Here is an 18,809-nt window from a genome sequence, read left to right as displayed (position 1 = left end):
TAGAATAGAATAGAATAGAATAGAATAGAATAGAATAGAATAGAATGGAATGGAATGGAATGGAATAGAATAGAATGGAATGGAATGGAATGGAATGGAATGGAATAGAAAGAATAGAATCGAACAGAATAGAATTGAGTAGAATAGGACAGAATAGGGTCAAATAGAACAGAATAGAATCAAACAAAATAGAGAATAAAACAGAACAGAATAGAGTAGAATCGAACTGAACTGAATAGAATAGAATAAATAGAATCGAACAGAATAGAGTAGAATAAAACAGAATAGAATAGAGAAGAATTGAACCAAATAGAATAAAACAAAATAGACTATAATAGAATAGAATAGAATGGAATAGAAAGAATAGAATCGAACAGAATAGAATAGAGTAGAATAGAACAGAGTAAGGTCAAATGGAACAGAATAGAGTAGAATCGAACTGAACTGAATAGAATAGAATAGAATAGAATAGAATAGAATAGAATAGAATAGAATAGAGTAGAATAAAACAGAATAGAATAGAGAAGAATTGAACCAAATAGAATAAAAGAAAACAGACTAGGATAGAATGGAATGGAATAGAAAGAATAGAATCGAACAGAATAGAGTAGAGTAGAGCAGAATAGACTGGAACAGCAGAGGACAGAGAGGAACAGAACAGCGTAGAACACGGAACAGAGCAGAACAAGACAAACCCCAGAGCGGAGGGCAGAGGACGACAGTTAGCAGAGCCCCCCAGTCCCTCGCCGACGCCCCGGAACGCGGACGCTACGGAGAGCCCCGTGTGCTGGCGAGGGTGCCCGCCGGGGCGCAGCCGCGGAGCCGTGGGGACTAGCGCGTGGCCAGGATGGCGTCGTACAGGCCCCCGGTTCTCCTGCACTGGACGTGGCGGAAGCCGGCGGCAGCCAGGAGCGCGCGGTACTGGGCGGGGGTCCGCTCGCGGCCCTCCGTCTGCACCAGCATGTTGAGCGAGTAGAGCTGCGCCGTCAGCGGGCCCCGGCCGTCCGCGGCCAGGAGGCTCTCGATGACCAGGACGCCGCCGCCTGGGACGGGAGGGACAGGCGCCCGGGAGCAAGGGGGAGGCCGCCCCAGGAGCCCCGCTCCACCTCCCGGCCCCTGTCCGGCCCCGGCCCGGCCCCAGCTGCAGAATGGGCCCAAGTGTGACCCGCACCCGCCCCGGCCCCGGCCCCGGCCCCGGCCAGCTGCGGGGTGGAGCAGGCGGGGCGTGCACCGCGGGAGCCTTCAGCTTTCTGCACCTTTAACTCGGATTCGATACACAACGGGTGCGAATGCCGCCTGGTTGTCATTACTGACCCAGAAGGGAAGCCGGCTGGGAGCACGGACACACGTACCTGTGACGCGCATTCAGGCGTGCACACGAGCCTCTAGCACAATCCCGCGCTGAAGGCAGTCACAAGCGCGTGTGGACACGCAGCGCCCCGACCTACCTGGTTTGCAGGCACGACGGATCCTCGCCAGCAGGCGTGAGCACCGCTCATCCGTCCAGTCGTGCAGGACCCTCGCCAGGAGGTACAGATCCGCCTCCGGAAGCGGGTCTTTAAAGAAATCTCCTACAACACAGGCGGGGCCCCGGGGTCAGCGCGCAGCTCAAGCCCGCGTGCAACAGTCACCTCGGTGTGCCGAGCGGCCCCCAGGCCATCCCAGCTGTGACGTGAAGACCTGGCCCTGAACAAAGGGAAGCCTCAAGAGGACAAGAAGCTTCCGAACGGTGTCCGGGGGCTCTTTCCATCCTTCTCGAACTGGAAAATGGTTTTACTTTTATCTCAGTTTATTTTCATCTCCTTTCCTGAGGTTGCAAATAAAGGGCCGCGTTCGCCGAGGATTTCCGGACACCCCGGGCCATCGGTCAGCAGCCCCGAGGGAGGAGCTGAACTAAACCAACAGTCAAGACGTGTTTTCCGGGCTGGGAAACAAACAAACCAACATGGCCGGGGAAGAGCTTCCACGTGTACGTGGTGTCAGGCTCGACACTTGTAACATTTTTCCTGCAAGAAGTACCGATTTTGGAAAAAGCGTGACCCAGCCTCACACAGGGTGGACCCGGCAGCCGTATGTTGTCCAAACTCTGCACACTCAGAGGACTTGGGGAGGAGCGTGTGTGGGAGGCCATCCAGGCCAGGGCACCACCCTGCCCCGTGCTGAGACCCCGGGAAATGCGGACCCTACAGACATCGCCCCACGACCCAGGGCGGGGCAAAGGGGGAGCGGGGGGGGGGCCTCCAGACTGCTTCTCTTCCGTTCAGTGACCAAACACAGGGGTCGGCAAATTCGGCCCGGGGGCCGCATTCGGTGGGCCGTGTGTTTGTGCGCAGCAGGTGAAGGAGAGGATCCAGCCGTGGGGGTGCACGCAGCTGCACCTTCCCCCGGCCTTCCCTTCCTGACCCACCGCAAAGTCACCAAAATCCCAGCTCAGCTGTGCCATGGCAAAGTGACCTCCTGTGTCCCCTGCCCCCCCAACCTCTGAAGTCGGTTTATTCCTTCCACCTCTGCATGAAGCACATAAATAGGTGTGACCGTCCGTCCCCTGCAAGACGCCCGATGACGACCCCCAGAAGCCGGGTCTGGGGTACCGGGGTCAGGCGCTCTCCACGAGCTCTCCCCCAGGGGGGAGCACACGTGCGTTCCCGTGTGCACGCGCAGAGCTCGCCGGAGCCCACCTTCACAGAAGCTGATCCGCGCTGCCTCCGGGAATGAGAAGTGCTTCTCTGCCGTCCGCACCACTTCGGGCGTGTCGAAAACGGTGACCCGGCACGCGGGGTACAGAGACGTGCACTCCTTGGCCAGAGCCCCAGAACAGCCTGGAAACGCACACGAAAGGTGACAGGTGGACGGGAAATGCGAGCGGCGTGCGCCCCAGCAGGTGTTGACGGCCACATGGTCATCCAGGAGCCCCCGAATCGCCGAATCTTCCTGGCTGGGCCCACCCACCCATCTAGCCATGAGCGTGTCCTGCATGACTCCCACGCGGACACGCACTGGGGCACCACGGGGACTGCTCCTGACGCAAGGATTGGGCGGCGCGGAGACCACAGAAACCGTGCAAAGTCACACGGCGCGCCAGGCACGGCGGTCCCTTTGGCGTCAAGCACGCGGAGTCTCCCCATCGTGGTGCCCTGCTGCCCCGTGACGCTGAGGGACACCGCCCAGGTGTCAACCAAGGGTGTGAGCCCCTCGGAGCTGCACACCCAGGCCTGTGAGCCCCTTGGATGCGACTCACAGCGCGTCCGCACCGGGGAGGCTCCGTCCAGACCTGCAAGCCCGTTGTGGGGGCCACACCCAGGTCGGGAGGGTCCTGACCAGAACGCACGCCCGGGCAAGCCCCTGAATTGCAGCCTAACGGGCGTCGTGGTGTATGGGGCGGTCAGCGCAAGAGCGTGTCACACTGAGCGATGCCAGCGTCTACACCGGCAGCGGCCTCGGCATCCGTGGGAGCACCGATTCTCCATCCCGCCCCGATGCACAGGCTCCGAACCGCCCCGGGCGCACCGCGGCCGCGGAGGGGCTGCAGACCCTGCGCCCCGTGGGACGCGGAGGGGATGCTTGGCCCCCGATGCTGAGTGGGGGCCTTTCCGTCGTGTTCCATCCCTCGCGCCCCGGGACGCCGAGGTCACCGGCCCTGAGACCCCGCTCTGGGGTGCGGGGCAGTGGCTCACCCCCGACGTCGCAGATGAGTGGGAACGGGGACAGGTCGAAGGCGCCCAGCACAGGCCTCCCGCTGACGCTCCAGACGTCCTGCAGGCCTCGCATGAACAGCAGCCGCTCGTCCTCGGACCTGCACGCGACAGCACAGGTGCTCACCGCGCCCCACGACGCGGGGGGCGGGGAAGGCCTGCACGGTGACCTGCTTCGGGATGTGGGGAGCCCCAGCTCCGCCACCCCCGGGACCCCGAACCCCACCCCGCCGGGACACCTGGCATGTGGCTCCAACACAAACACATCTGCTGTGGGGTTTTCTTCTTCATCATCTTAAATATCACCTTCCCTCTGTTTTGCTCCGTTTAGACCCATTTCCTTAGCCGCGCCCCCCCCCCCCGCGTCCATTGCAAGCGCGAACACCCGCGTTACCTGTAGATTGCGCTGAAGAGCTGGTCGGAGGGAACCCCGAATGCCTCCAGATACTGGTTCCTGCCGTCCCTGCAAACGGGCACCACGAGGTCACCCCGGATCTGACGCGGCCAGGGAGCGCCAGCGGGCGCACAGGGTCGCACAGCCTCACCTCCCGTCACAGACAGAACGGGCAGGGGACGGGGCTCGGTCACCAAACGCACGCACGGCCCCCCTTGGAGGTGTTCAGACCGCAGGCTGGACGTGCAGCCGGGCTCCGCCCCGTGTGAGCAAGGAAGGAGGATGACCTGAAGACGGTCTGACGAGGTCTGAAGGTGAGGTGCGGCCAGCGGGCTGAGGCCAGAGGACCTGGAGCCGGAACCTGGGGGCAGGAGGGCCCTGCCGAGCTCCTGTCGATACCTGCCAGACCATCATGTAGCTATGTCTGCCGACATCTACTCCTTCTGTATGTCTCCCGGGGCCTATGAGAAGCTCTCCGCAGGGTTAGTATCTCCCATCCACTGTGCACAACACCCAGTGGTACTGGCTCTTATCGAGCTACCTACTTACCCTCCTATCACCCACCCACCGTCCTTATCTCTCCTCTATCCACCTCTCGACCTATGCACCCATCTAGCACATCTAGCCACTCAGCCCTCTGCCTGTGTGCCTGTGCATCTGTCGTCTATCAATCATCCACCCATCCCTATATCTATCTTTAAATTATCCATCCATCCATCCACCTGTCTGTCCATCCAGCCATCCATCCATCTATCCACCCATCCATTCATTCACCCATCTGGCCATCCTATATTATCATCCATCCATCCCGGTATCTATCACCTACCAATCATCCACCCATCCGTCCATTCACCTATCTGTCCATCCATCCATCCATCATCCATCCATACAGCCAGCCATCCCTATATTTATTTATCTTCGTACCTATCATCCATCCATCCCTATATCTATCACCTACCAATCTGTTCATCCATCCATCTGTCCATCCACCTATCCATCCATCCATCCATCATTCATCCATCCATCATCCATCCATCCAACCATCCATCCACTCATCCATTTGTCCATCCATCTATCCATCCACCCATAAAGCCATCCCTTTACTATCATCCATCTATCCTTATACCTATCACCTACCAATCATCCACCTATCTGTCCATCCATCCACCCATCATCCATCTATCTAACCATCCATCCACTCATCCATCCATCCATCCATGTGTCCATCCATCCATGCACCCATTGAGCCATCCCTATACTATCATCCATCTATCCCTATATCTATCACCTGCCAATCTGTCCATCCATCCATCTGTGCATCCACCTATCTGTCCATCCATCCATCCAACCATCCATCCAACCATTCATCATCCTTCCATCCACCCATTGAGCCATCCCTATACTATCGTCCATGCATCCCTCTATCTATCTATGTATTTACCTGCCTACCTACCTGACCATCTAGGTATCCATCCATCTATGTCAGTGGTTCCCAGGTTCTGGGATTCTGCCCTCAAGAGGCACTTGTCAATGTCTGGGGACCTTTTTTTACTATCACAGCTGGGGACGGTGCCATGGCCTATGGTGGGAGGAGACCAGAGATGCTGCTCCACACCCTGCAGTGCCCAGGATGCCCCAGGCACCCACATCATGAAGCCCGAGAGCAGCTACAGGGAGGACAACCATCACGATTCCCCACTTTGCCTCCTCAGCCCATGGCCCTTTCCCCGGACACCAGTGAAACACCAGGACTTCTGATTTCGACAGATTGCCGTGACGTGAATCCCATCGGCCAGCACCAGGGGGCTTCTCACGTCTGCTCAGAGTTCCACATCTAGCGGGGTCGTGTTTGATGCTACAAGAAACCTGGTGCTTCAACCGCACAGTTGCCTTGAAACCAGCCCCCAGGGAGCCCAGGGGTCCCATCTACCCCTTTGAGGCTGTGCCCACCTCACGGCCTGGGTCAGGTGACCCCAGCACAGGTACGTCGTCCTGGCCAGGTACCGCAGCATGTTGCCCTGGCACTTGGGGCTGGCCCTCACCAGGTAGGTGCTGGAGAGCTCTGTGTTTTGATATAAAGCTGAAAACAAATGCAAAAGGACACGTTAGATTCCAACTCACCGTTTTCAACAAAAGTCTGCAGATGATGGGCAGCCCCAGGCCCATTTCAACACCAAGATGAGAATATAATAGCAAAAGGGAGGGCAACCCTTTAACTGGATAAATTTAGTCTGGTTGAAAATTACTCCCTTATGATTCTTTCCCCCATTTTTTCTTGCTCATTGGATACTTCCTGAGGGTACGGATGCGCACACCAGCGTGTGGAGACCCTAGAATGAGGTTGGCAAAGTACAGCCTGGGGAGCACACCTGGCCCACCGCGTGTCTTTGTAAATAAAGTTTTATTGAAAGCCAGCCACACCCGTTCATTTACATAATGTCTACATGCTTACCTTTTCCTGTTTTTGTTTCTACCTGAAGTAGCTTCAGAGACACACAGGTGTCCAGCAGGAGCTCTGTCCCATGGGAGCTGGTGCCCAGCCGTGCAGCCACCGCTGCCGCGCCCAGGGGCTCCGGGGCCTCGGCGAGAAGGTCAAACACGCCCAGCTCACAGGCAGCAAACAGAACCTCGGAAATAACGGGCCAGCTTTGAGCGTCCTGGGAGCCCCACTCGTAGAAGCACACGCCACGGGGACTCAGGGGTGCGTTTTCAGGGGACACTGCACTGCTGTGGAAAACACTGTGGCGGTTCCTTACAAAATCGAACATACAGTGGCCACAAAACCAGAAACTCCAATTCTGCGTGTGGACCCAAAAGTATTGAAAGTGGACCCTGGAACAGATACTTGTACAGTCGGGTTCGCTGATGCGTTATCCACAGTGGCCAAACATGGGAGAACCAGGCGTCCAACAACGGACGAAGGGAGGAGCAAAATATGGTCCATGCACACAGCGGAGTGGGTGCACCTTGAGGACGTGGCGATCAGTGACATAAATCAGACACGGACGTGTGATTCCACATATACGGGGTCGCTAGGAGAGTCCCGTCCATAGAGACAGGGAGTAGACGGTGGTGCCAAAGGCTGCGGGTCGGGGAATGGGGAGATCGTGTTTCATGGGGACAAATCTTCAAATTGGGGAAAATAGAAAGTTCTGGATATGGATGGTGCAGGTGGTTGCACGACAGTGTGAATGCGCTCAATGCTGCTGAGGTGTGCACTCAAAAATGGTGACGATAGTCAATTTGATGTTACGTCTATTTAAAGAAAACAATAAAGTGTTCCCCCCAAAAAATGAAGCATCTTTAAAAATCTGGAAATAAAAATAAAGATAAAAATCTTCCAGTTAAATCTTTAACCAGTTAAAACGTTTAATTTAAATGAAATTTTCTAATTTTAAACAAAATGCTTAGATAAAAGTCAAATAAATACTCAAATATCTTAAACAGAGTGGAATAGAGCAAGTAAAACAAATGAAAAATAAAATAAGGGGATCCCTGGGTGGCGCAGCGGTTTGGCGCCTGCCTTTGGCCTGGAGTCTTGGGATCGAGTCCCGTGTCGGGCTCCCTGCATGGAGCCTGCTTTTCCTTCTGCCTGTGTCTCTGCCCCCGTCTCTCTCTCCCTCTCTATCATGAATAAATAAATAAAATCTTTAAAAATAAATAAATAAATAAATAAATAAAATAGAGTGAAATGAAATGAAATGTGCTTCCACTGTGCACTCGGGAAGCGCCTGTTTCTGCTGTCACATGTGCTGTGGGGTTGACCAGCCGTCTGGAACGATGGTTGGGTTGGTCCCCAGGGACAGTCAGAGCCAGGGCTGGGGGCAGGGTGGGGTGGGGTGGGGTGCGGGGTGGGATTATCTGCCGAGTACAGGGAGGGTCCCACGAGGCCATCCGCGAGCTGGCCGTCGCGGAAAGGGGGTCCTGAGCAGGTGTGGGCTCCTGCAGCTTGCCCCCCGCCCTGTCTGTGTTTAGAAGCTCTTCACTGAACCCGCTCCCCGCCCTCCGTCATGCCTGGAACAGCATCACTTCGGACAAAGAAACAGCGGGGGGACCATTCCAGCAAAGAAACAGCCTCCGAGGGAAACCTACAGTCCCCAAAGACAACACCAGCCAAGGGACAGGCACACGCAGCCACCGGCAAACCCTCGTGAGGTTTCAAGACCCTAGTCTCCGCCCCTTCCCTGCTCGCGGTGATTACCTGGGGACCCAGACTCGGGCCGGCCGTGGTTTAATTTTGCAAGCAGGGAAATACACGCGCTGCTGCTCAGAGGCCAGTGAGGTTCCCTACATGGTGCTGCCAGACCCTTAAAACGTGCGGCCTGCTAGTGCCGTGGATCCGTCCAGACAGTTGGACAGGTCCTGCCCGGAAATGACGCGTAAGGTATAAAGGACGGATGAATGAGTGCGTTGTTTTTCCTCCTGCAGAGCAGGGGTTTGGATGGGGCGACCTCTCTGGTATTGGACGGATGCACACACTCACGTCCCACCTGCGCAGAGGGTCATGGGCACCCACTCCCCATGGAGACAGCACCGCTGCAGTAGGTGCGTGGACGTGAATAAAATAAAATAAAAATAAGACCCGCCTCCATCCTGCCTAATGACGGAGGTTGGCCTTTGCTTTCTCACCGAGCGGATGGGAAAGGCGTAAATATGCTCCCCGCGGCGGCTGCAGGAGTGGGGGTGGCAGGGCCCGTGCAGAGTGACACAGCCTGAACTCTTCTTATTCTCTGACTACGGTCCTAGTAACTCCCATTCCACGGACAGGGGTCCTGGTGACTCTCATTCCCTGGACGGGGGTCCTGGTCACTGTCGTTCCATGGACAGGATCCTGGTGCCTCTCATTCCCTGGACGGGGGTCCTGGTCACTGTCGTTCCATGGACGGGGGTCCTGGTGACTCTCATTCCCTGGACGGGGGTCCTGGTCACTGTCGTTCCATGGACGGGGGTCCTGGTGACTCTCATCCCCTGGACGGGGGTCCTGGTCACTGTCGTTCCATGGACGGGATCCTGGTGCCTCTCATCCCCTGGACGGGGGTCCTGGTGACTCCCATCCCCTGGACGGGGGTCCTGGTCACTGTCGTTCCATGGACAGGATCCTGGTGACTCTCATTCCCTGGATGGGGGTCCTGGTCACTGTCGTTCCATGGACGGGATCCTGGTGCCTCTCATCCCCTGGACGGGGGGTCCTGGTCACTGTCGTTCCATGGACAGGGGTCCTGGTGCCTCTCATCCCATGGACCGGGGTCCTGGTGACTCCCATCCCGTGGACGGAGGTCCTGGTCACTGGCATTCCATGGACGGGGGTCCTGGTGACTCTCCTTCCATAGATGTGGGTCCCGTGATGCTCATTCCATGGCCTGGAATCCTGGAAACTCTCATCCCGTGGACCGGGGTCCTATCACCCCTTATCCCGTGCTCAGGGGCCACATGGCTCCCTGAGGTGGTGCGGCCTGGGCACCGCGGGGTGTGCAGCTGCCTGTCTGCTCTCCACCCACCACAGCCCGAGCGCCCCCAACCCAGCGGTGACGCCCAGACATGTCCACCCACATTTCCCTGTGCTCCCTGGGGCCAGGCTCGCACCTGAGAGCCCATGAGGACGCTCCCTCTCGTGCACCACGCGGCCTGGACAGGACTCTGTGCCACCCCACGGCGTCTGGGGGAGGCTCTGTCCATGCGCTCTGTGCGCCTGTGCCAACTCTGGTCCTTTGGGGACCGAATCCCATCCCCTGCGGTTCCTGTGTGACCCTAGGAGGGGCAGGAACTCGTCCTGTTGCGGTTCTGTTAGCTGTGTGCTCTACTCGGGCGGTTGGGAGCGTTATCGTGTCCACATGGTGTGAACTCCGGTCGGATCCACGGCGAATGATTTCTCACGCAGGCGAAGCTACGCAAAGTCCTATTAGGGCCACATTAGGTCCTGGACAAGCTGCGGGCCCTCCTATTGCAGCTAGATCTTATAGGGGCGCCTGGGGGCTCAGCTGGTGAAGCGTCTGCCTTCGGCTCAGGTCGTGACCCCGGGGATCCTGGGATCGAGTCCTGCGTCGGGCTCCCTCTCCCCGCCCCCTGCCTTGTGCTCTCGCTCTTTCTCCCTCTCTCTGTCAAAAAACTAAGTGGAATGTCTAAAACAACAACAAAAAAAGATTTTATTAACTCATTCTGTCAAGGTCGTATGAAGTATTGTTCTATCAAGGTCATGTTACGTTTTACTGTACCAAGGTCATATTAAGTATTCGATCAACATCATATTAAGTATTATTCCACCAAGGTCGTCGTAAGTATTATTCCATCAAAATTGTATTAAGTTAAAAAAAAAACCGTACTAGGATTTATTCTATCGAGGTTGTATTAAGTAATCTATCAAGGTCATTACATTTGATTGATTCTGTCAATGTCATTTTAAGTTTTTTCTATCAACGTCATATTAAGAAGCATTATTGGTCAGCGTCATATTAAGTATTACTCTATCAAGTTCGTGTTAAGTATTATTCTATCAAGATCGTATTAAAAAAAAAGATCGTATTAACGTTTATCTTATCAAGGTCATATTAAGTTTTGTCAAGGTCATATTAAATTTTATTCTATCAACGTCAAATTACACTTTATTCTATCAACGTCAAATTAGCTATTACTCTATCGTGGTTGTATCAAGTTTCATGCTCTCCAGGTCGTATTACGCTTTATTTGGTGAAGTTTGTGTGCAATCCTCTTCTCTTACACGCGTGACAACCAGGTGACAAAGCACCCCGTGTCCTGAGCGGACTGTCCTGCCGGGATGTATAACGCACCCGACAGCTTGGTGAGCCAACGGCGAACAGCGCCAGCTGCCCGGGAAGCATCTCGCGAGCACAAGCAGGTCATGCTTTCAAGCGACAGGAAGGCTGAGGATTATTATAACTATTTTGCGGAAGGAAGCTCTTTCTCCGTATGGCAAGGGTTCCACCGTAGGGGGCCTACAGACCCAATCTGGGGGATCCGTGGGCTCACGCGGGGAGCACATTCTGCGGCAGTTTTCAGTGACCTCCACCCAAACTCAGCAGCCGCTTCAATTACGAGTCAAGCGCACACGGCGGCAGTAGTACAACACCTGTGAGTCGGTGAGCGAGGGAGGCCAAGGCACCTCGTGCGACACGATAGCCCCCGCAGGACACTCAAAATACCACCCGCATGCACAGGGCGCCACGGTGCTGGTGGGTCCGGACCCCACTGGCTGCACACATCACCCCGATCTTGCCATCCCGCAGCTTCCCCCACAACGAATGCAGCCGTTGGGCAGCTCTCTGCCTGGCGGGTGGTCAGCCCCCACATGGTGAAGCTGAGTGTTCTCAAAATTTGAGTTTCACCCCCAAAAGCCAGGGAGAATCGCACCGGCTCATGAGAGCAGCCCACCGTCCCCTCGTGCAGCAGCTGTGAGCGCTGTCCTGCCGCCTGCGTCCACACACGCATGCACATACACAGGAGCACCTAGATTTTATTGGGGCGCCGGGGTGGCGGGGTGGTTTGAGCATCTGCCTTCGGCTCAGGTCATGAACCCAGATTCGTGGAATCGAGTCGCACATGGGGCTCCCCGCTCAGCAAAGACTCTGCTTCTCCGTCTCCCTCTGCTGCTCCCCCTGCTTATGCTCTCTCTCTTTGTGAAATAAATAAAATCTATTAAAAAATAATTAAATAAGATGTGAAATCTAATGCAAGCTGGTGTAGCCAGTCTAGAAAACAATATGGAGGTTCCTCAAGAAGTTGAAAACAGAGCTACCCTGCAACCCAGCCCCATGGCTGGTATCTATCAGGTATTTACCCCAAAGATACAGATGTCGTGAACGGAAGGGGCACCTGCACCCCAACGTTCACAGCAGCCATGTCCACAACAGCCAGACTGTGCAAAGAGTCCAAAACGGCCATCAACAGATGAATGGGTGCAGAAGATGTGGTCTATGTAGGTAACAGAATATTCCTCAGGCATCAGAAAGGATGGAATCTTCCCATTTGCAATGTCCCGGGTGGAACTAGAGGGCCTGACGCGAAGAGAAATAGGTCAATCAGAGAAAAGCCATTATCACACAAGCTCACTCCTACGTGGAACTTAAGAAACACAACAGATGAACACAGGGGAAGACGAGGGGAAAAATCAAAGTAGACCGAATCAGACAGGGAGACAAACTATAAGAGATTCTCAACTCCAGGAAACAAATAGGGTCGCTGGAGGGGAGGTGGGTGGAGGGATGGGGTAAGTGGGTGACGTGCAGGAAGCAGGACTCGTGATGCGATGAGCCGCGGGTGTCGCGTGCAACCGATGAATCACTGACCTCTACCTCCGACACCGGTAATACACTCTATGTTAACTAACTCGAATTTAAATAACAAATTTCTTGAAAAAACAATTTTTTAAAAGACATAAATGAAGGAATATACACAAATATAGACTCCCCAAATCTAACTACAGCTTGCCTCAAGGGTTTTAAGGACGAAAAATTCACGTAGCAGAAGGTTCAGCATTAAGCGTCTTAAACAATACAAGTCGGGGGGGGGGCGTTGGGCACATTGACTGTGTGGTGCAAGCACCGCCTCTATCTGGTTCTAGAACATTCTCATCCTCCCCCTAAAAGGGGAGCCTGTCCCTAACGACCAGTCGCTGCCCACCTCCCTTCCCGGGGCCTGGCGAACCACCACTTTGCTTTCCGCGTCCATGCATTTGCATTATCCCGCGTGTTTGGTAGAAGTGGCATCACACACCGTGCAGCCCGTGTGTGTCCCCCGTGCACGCGGGATCATACGGACTCAGCCACGGGAAGGGATGAGATACGGAAGCGCGCCACGTTGCCCGTGGGCCCCCAGGCTCGCCTCTATTTCAAACACATCACCTCGCTTTGTAGCGTGTTAATGGACAACCGCCCATATTACACAAAAAGCCACAAAAAGTCTTGAATATTTCAATCTCTTTCAATAAGCATTGTCCCACGGCCAGAAGCCACCTGCCCATCCTTGCAGGACACCCCACCCACCCCTAAAGAACACTCCCTACCCATGAAGCCGTCACTCCCCATCACCCTCACCCAGCTCCCACCCACGGGATCCACGTCTGCTCCGGCGGAACGTTCTCCCCACGTTCCTACCTGGGACACCATGAAACCGTTTGAGTACTCGGTCAGCAGACGGAACGCCTGTTCCTCCGGGGAACTCATCCTCATCCCACGCCCGGCTGGCGCGCAGAGTCCCCGATCGTCCCGGCTGCACGGAGTGTGGGTCTGCTAGCAAGTCGTGGGGCGGTCGGCCGCGCGGTGCTGCTGCCAGAAGCTCCTTGCTGGAGGCCCAGCACGAGCCAAAGGCGGATCAGTCTAGAAAATCCCATTAATCCTATTACGGGGATGACCAAGCTTCAGGGTACGCACTGGCTCTGTGCTCAGTCCTGTCCCTGCTGTGCCCACAGCCCTAAATAGCCGCATCTCTCACCTCCCTCCCTCACACCATCATCAAGGAAACGGGCCCAGAACCGATGTGCTTGCTAATCACTAGCATTGATTACTCATTGCACACATCGAATAGTCTGTAGGCCCTGGACATGGGGCACCCAGGGGCTCCCGTAAATCTTCTAGGGATGCTACGTCAAATGACGCAAAACCCACTGGTTCGAAACCAAAGGGATTAGCCCATCTCGGCTCTGGAGACCAGACGTCTGAGATCCGGGCAGGCAGGGCTGCTGAGATCCAGGGCGGGGGCTCTTCCGACGTCTGGGGCCCCAGGCGTCCCTGGGCTAGAGGCCGCGTCCCTCCCGTGTCCTCCGTCCTCACGGGGCTGGCTCCTCCTCTGCGTCTGCGGCTCCTCTTCTGTCTCTTACGAGGACCCCTGTCGTTGGACATAGGGCCACCTGGTCCAGGACGAGCTCAGCTCAGACCCTCACGTCATCCCATCTGCAAACACCCCGTTTCCAATGAGTTCCCGTCCTGAGGTTGCAGGGGTAGGACGTGGCCATATGTTCTGGGGCCACCATTAAACCCACAGTAGGCAGGGCTGAGCTCAGCTCACAAGAGCCCTGTGCCACCCACTCACTGCTCCGTGCAGTCACACTCGGCTGTTGTGGATCCATGCAAGCGACTGTGTGCAGGGAACATCTTCACGGCAGAAGCCAAGATCTCCGGAGCAGAGATTTACATGCAGGAGGCCCCATGCGGACACCTGGACACGCAGGGCGCCCTCGGAGCCAAGCTCATGGCGGGGCAGACTGGTCGGGGTGCCCATCAGCGGGGACGGGGCGGCCACCTGGGTGAGAAGGTCCAGGCCACACGACGAAGGAGGGGAGGTGCCACACTCGTCTCGTGCCCGCTCCGATGCTCGAGTTCGCATGCAGAGCCCAGGCGTGGCTGGGCGTGCAACATGCCATACGCACAGCGCAAGGCGGGCTGGCACAGCGCTTTGCACGGAGGCCGGCGGGCGGTCACCCGGACACGGGCCCTCGGGCGCGGGAGGGGGCTCACCAGGGGCGGGATCACCTGCCCCGCCCGGCCCGCGTCGCCAGCAGCGAGCCAGAGGACCGAGGACGCGCCTCCGGGTAGGCTCTGCGGGACGTGCCCCAGAATCCAAGGTCGGGGCTCGCGTCCCGCCGGCCGAGCACATGCCAGACGCCAGCCTGACCGGCGGCATCCCCAGGGCTCGGGCTGAAAGCAGAGAAGGATTCGCGTGGACGGCGGCTGTTCAGAAACGGCCCCGGCTACTGGGTTTCTTGTGGGAGGGGCCGCAAACGTGCTCCTCGTGGGGCGGTTCCGCGCGAGCTGCGGAAGGGCCGGGTGGCACGGTCGGTGCCTGCTCCCTCAGGAGGCCCAGCTGCTGAGAGACTTTGTTTCTATTCCTTAAAGATTTGAGGGCGCCCGGGGGGCCCAGCGGTTTGGCGCCGCCTTCGGCCCAGGGCCTGATCCTGGGGTCCTGGGATCGAGTCCCGCGTCGGGCTCCCTGCATGGAGCCTGTTCTCCCTCCGCCTGGGTCTCTGCCTCTCTCTCTCTCTCTCTGTGTCTCCCATGAATAAATAGATAAAATCTTTTTTTAAAAATTTTTAAAAAATAAATAAAAAAGATTTATTTGAGAGAGCGCACGCGTGGGGAAACGGCAGGGGGAGAGACCCTAAAGCAGACTCCCCGCCGGCGTGGGGCCCAACGGGGGCTCGATCTCACGACCCTGATCACGACCTGAGCCAAAATCAAGAGTTGGACACTCAGCCAACTCAACCACCCCAGGTGTCCCGTCACCTGCCATCCTACCATCTGGCATCCCGTCACCTGCTGTCCCGTCACTGGGATCTGGTCACTTGCTGTCCTGTCACCTAGTGTCCAGTCACCTGCTGTGTCATCACTAACTATCCCATCACCTGGCGTGCCATCACCTGCTGTCCTGCCACCAGGTGTCCTATCACCTGCCATCCCATCACCTACTATCCTATTACCTGGCCTACCTACTGCGTTGTCACCGGCTGTTCCATCAACTGGCATCCCATCACTTGCTGTCCCATCCTGGACATCTGGCATCCTGTCACCTGCTGTCCTGTCGCCTACTGTGTCATTCATAACCTGGCATCCCATCACTAGCTGTCCCATTATGTGTTGTCACCTGCTGTCCCATCACCTGGTGTCAGCTTCCCATCACCTGCCGTTGTCACCTGCCGTCCCATCACCTGGAGTCCCGTTACCTGGTGTTGGCATCCCATCACCTGCCGTTCCGTCACCTGCTATCCCATGACCTGGCATCCCATCACCTGGAGTCCTGTTACTTGGTGTTGGCATCCCATCACCTGGAGTCCCATCACCTAGACTTCCGTTACCTGGCGTCCTATCACCTGCTGCCCTGTCACGTGCTGTCCTGTCATGTGGCATCTCGTCACCTGGAGTCTCATTACCTGGTGTTGGCATCCCATCACCTGGAGTCCCGTTACCTGGTGTCCCATCACCTGCCATCCTGTCATGTGCTGTCCTGTCATGTGGCATCTCATCACCTGGAGTCTCGTTACCTGGTGTCCCATCACCTGGAGTCCCATCACCTTGCATCCCATCACCTGGTGTCAGCGTCCCATCACCTGGAGTCCCGTCACCTGCTGTTCCATCACGTGCTGTCCCGTGACCTGGCATCCCATCACCTGGAGTCCCGTTACTTGGTGTTGGCATCCCATCACCTGGAGTTCCATCACCTGCTGTCCCATCACCTGGTATCCCGTCATCTGGCATCCCATCACCTGGAGTCTCATTACCTGGTATCCCATCACCTGGAGTCCCATCACCTTGCATCCCATCACCTGGTGTCAGTGTCCCATCACCTGGAGTTCCATCACCTGCTGTCCCATCACCTGGTATCCCGTCATCTGCCATCCCATCACCTGGAGTCTCATTACCTGGTATCCCATCACCTGGAGTCCCATCACCTTGCATCCCATCACCTGGTGTCAGCGTCCCATCACCTGGAGTTCCATCACCTGCTGTCCCATCACCTGGTATCCCGTCATCTGGCATCCCATCACCTGGAGTCTCATTACCTGGTATCCCATCACCTGGAGTCCCATCACCTTGCATCCCATCACCTGGTGTCAGTGTCCCATCACCTGGAGTTCCATCACCTGCTGTCCCATCACCTGGTATCCCGTCATCTGCCATCCCATCACCTGGAGTCTCATTACCTGGTATCCCATCACCTGGAGTCCCATCACCTTGCATCCCATCACCTGGTGTCAGCGTCCCATCACCTGGAGTTCCATCACCTGCTGTCCCATCACCTGGTATCCCGTCATCTGCCATCCCATCACCTGGAGTCTCATTACCTGGTATCCCATCACCTGGAGTCCCATCACCTTGCATCCCATCACCTGGTGTCAGTGTCCCATCACCTGGAGTTCCATCACCTGCTGTCCCATCACCTGGTATCCCGTCATCTGCCATCCCATCACCTGGAGTCTCATTACCTGGTATCCCATCACCTGGAGTCCCATCACCTTGCATCCCATCACCTGGTGTCAGCGTCCCATCACCTGGAGTTCCATCACCTGCTGTCCCATCACCTGGTATCCCGTCATCTGCCATCCCATCACCTGGAGTCTCATTACCTGGTATCCCATCACCTGGAGTCCCATCACCTTGCATCCCATCACCTGGTGTCAGTGTCCCATCACCTGGAGTCCCGTCACCTGCTGTTCTGTCACCTGCTGTCCCGTGACCTGGCATCCCATCACCTGGAGTCCCGTTACTTGGTGTTGGCATCCCATCACCTGGAGTCCCATCACCTGGCATCCCATCACCTGGAGTCGCGTTACCTGGCATCCCTTCACCTGCCGTCCTGTCACGTGCTGTCCCGTCATGTGGCATCTCGTCACCCGCGGTCTCGGCTGGGGCAGCTGGAATCACGATGCCACAGGCTGGGGGCTTGGGAACAACAGCCGTGTATCCCTCACGGTTCGGGGTGTGGACGTCCGAGTCGAGATGCTGGCAGACTCACGGTCTGGTGAGGACCCGCTTCCTGGTTCCCAGATGGCTGCCCATTCTGGGTCCTCACACAGGGGAGGGGCCGGGGGGCTCTCTGGGGTCTCGTAAGGACACTAATCTCGTTCGTGGGGGCAAGGCCCTCATGAGCAAATCCCCTCCCCAAGGCCCACCAGCTGATAACTGCCACCTTGGGGGTCAGGATTCACATATGACAGAGACACGTGGCCAGGCACGGCCGTTCTGCTGGGTGCTGGGGGTGATGTGAGCCTGGGGCCCACGCCTGACAGGGAGGGCAGGGGAGGCGGGCTCCTGGAGGGGTGCGGACAGGAGCACGGGTGCTTCAGCTGGGCATGAAGGGGGCTGTCAGGACGCGTCTACACTGCAGGATGCAGATGGCAGCCACTGTGTACTGCAGGCTGACCCAGGTGGCCCCGGTGCACCTGCTCAAACCATGCCTCATCCTGGGGCAGGCCTCTTCCAGACACCCTTGCACACTTTTTTTTTTTTAAGATTTTAATTTATTTATTCATGAAAGACACAGAGAGAGAGAGAGAGAGAGAGAGAGAGAGAGAGAGAGGCAGAGACCCAGGCAGAGGGAGAAGCAGGCTGCACGCAGGGAGTTCAATGCGGGACTCAAACCCGGGACTCCAGGATCACGCCCTGGGCCGAAGACAGGCACTAAAGCGCTGAGCCACCCAGGGATCCCCTACATACTTCTTAAACCTTTCCCCAAACATGCATTTTACTGAACATTTCCCCCAAAACGCCAGCAGTGCATTTCCTGGTGTAGACGTTTTAAGGAAATTTTGGCCGCGGTCTTCAGAACGGGTCCACGCAGACCCCGCTGCCCTCAGGTCTGGAGAACATCCCTGCCCCACCCCTCCCTCGGGATGCGGCCGAGGAAAACTGTCCCCACCGGTCGTTCCTGGTGTAAGTCGAGGGGCAGTTTGTATCAAGAGCGGTACCTCGGGATGACACAGGGCACACTCGGGACAGGGGAATTTCTCGGCAAACATGTAGAGGTGGCCGAGGTCCCCACTGCAGGCCCCAGGGCATCGACCCCTCAGCATGTGTGGGTGTGGGTGTGACCCAGAATCTACTTTGTCACCACTGGTTTCAGAGTAAGCCAACTGTCCATTTGCCAAAGTCCACCCGGGTGGCACCACGACAAATCAGGAGGTGGTTTTAAGGTTCCCACGATAACACAATGATGCCGATCGCCCAGAAGGAGGCTAACGGCAAAATGTGGTGAATGACAGAGACCCGGACAAACACAGA

At 56.4% G+C, this 18,809-nt stretch overlaps 1 protein-coding gene across 2 annotated transcripts; it reads right to left on the bottom strand.

Annotated features, from left to right (window-relative positions):
• Nucleotides 1–792: 792 nt before the first annotated feature.
• Nucleotides 793–13,262, bottom strand: ASMT (acetylserotonin O-methyltransferase). 2 transcript variants are annotated; one of them, XM_041741993.1, is made up of 8 exons: nt 13,194–13,262; nt 6,539–6,713; nt 6,037–6,166; nt 4,087–4,155; nt 3,674–3,793; nt 2,679–2,902; nt 1,449–1,571; nt 793–1,043 (listed from the first exon to the last, which is right to left on the bottom strand). In XM_041741993.1, the coding sequence occupies exons 1-8, from the start codon at nt 13,260–13,262 to the stop codon at nt 832–834; spliced, it is 1,122 nt and encodes a 373-aa protein (XP_041597927.1). In that variant the 3' UTR covers nt 793–831. The 2 variants fall into 2 exon arrangements, with proteins under 2 accessions (XP_041597927.1, XP_041597928.1); XM_041741994.1 differs by lacking the exon at nt 2,679–2,902 and having other exon boundaries at nt 3,675–3,793.
• Nucleotides 13,263–18,809: the final 5,547 nt, after the last annotated feature.

Source organism: Vulpes lagopus, chromosome X (assembly GCF_018345385.1).
Source record: "Vulpes lagopus strain Blue_001 chromosome X, ASM1834538v1, whole genome shotgun sequence".
NCBI lineage: Eukaryota > Metazoa > Chordata > Mammalia > Carnivora > Canidae > Vulpes > Vulpes lagopus.
The sequence above is the reverse complement of the archived record's forward strand: the minus strand, read 5'-3'. Positions and strand labels throughout refer to the sequence as shown.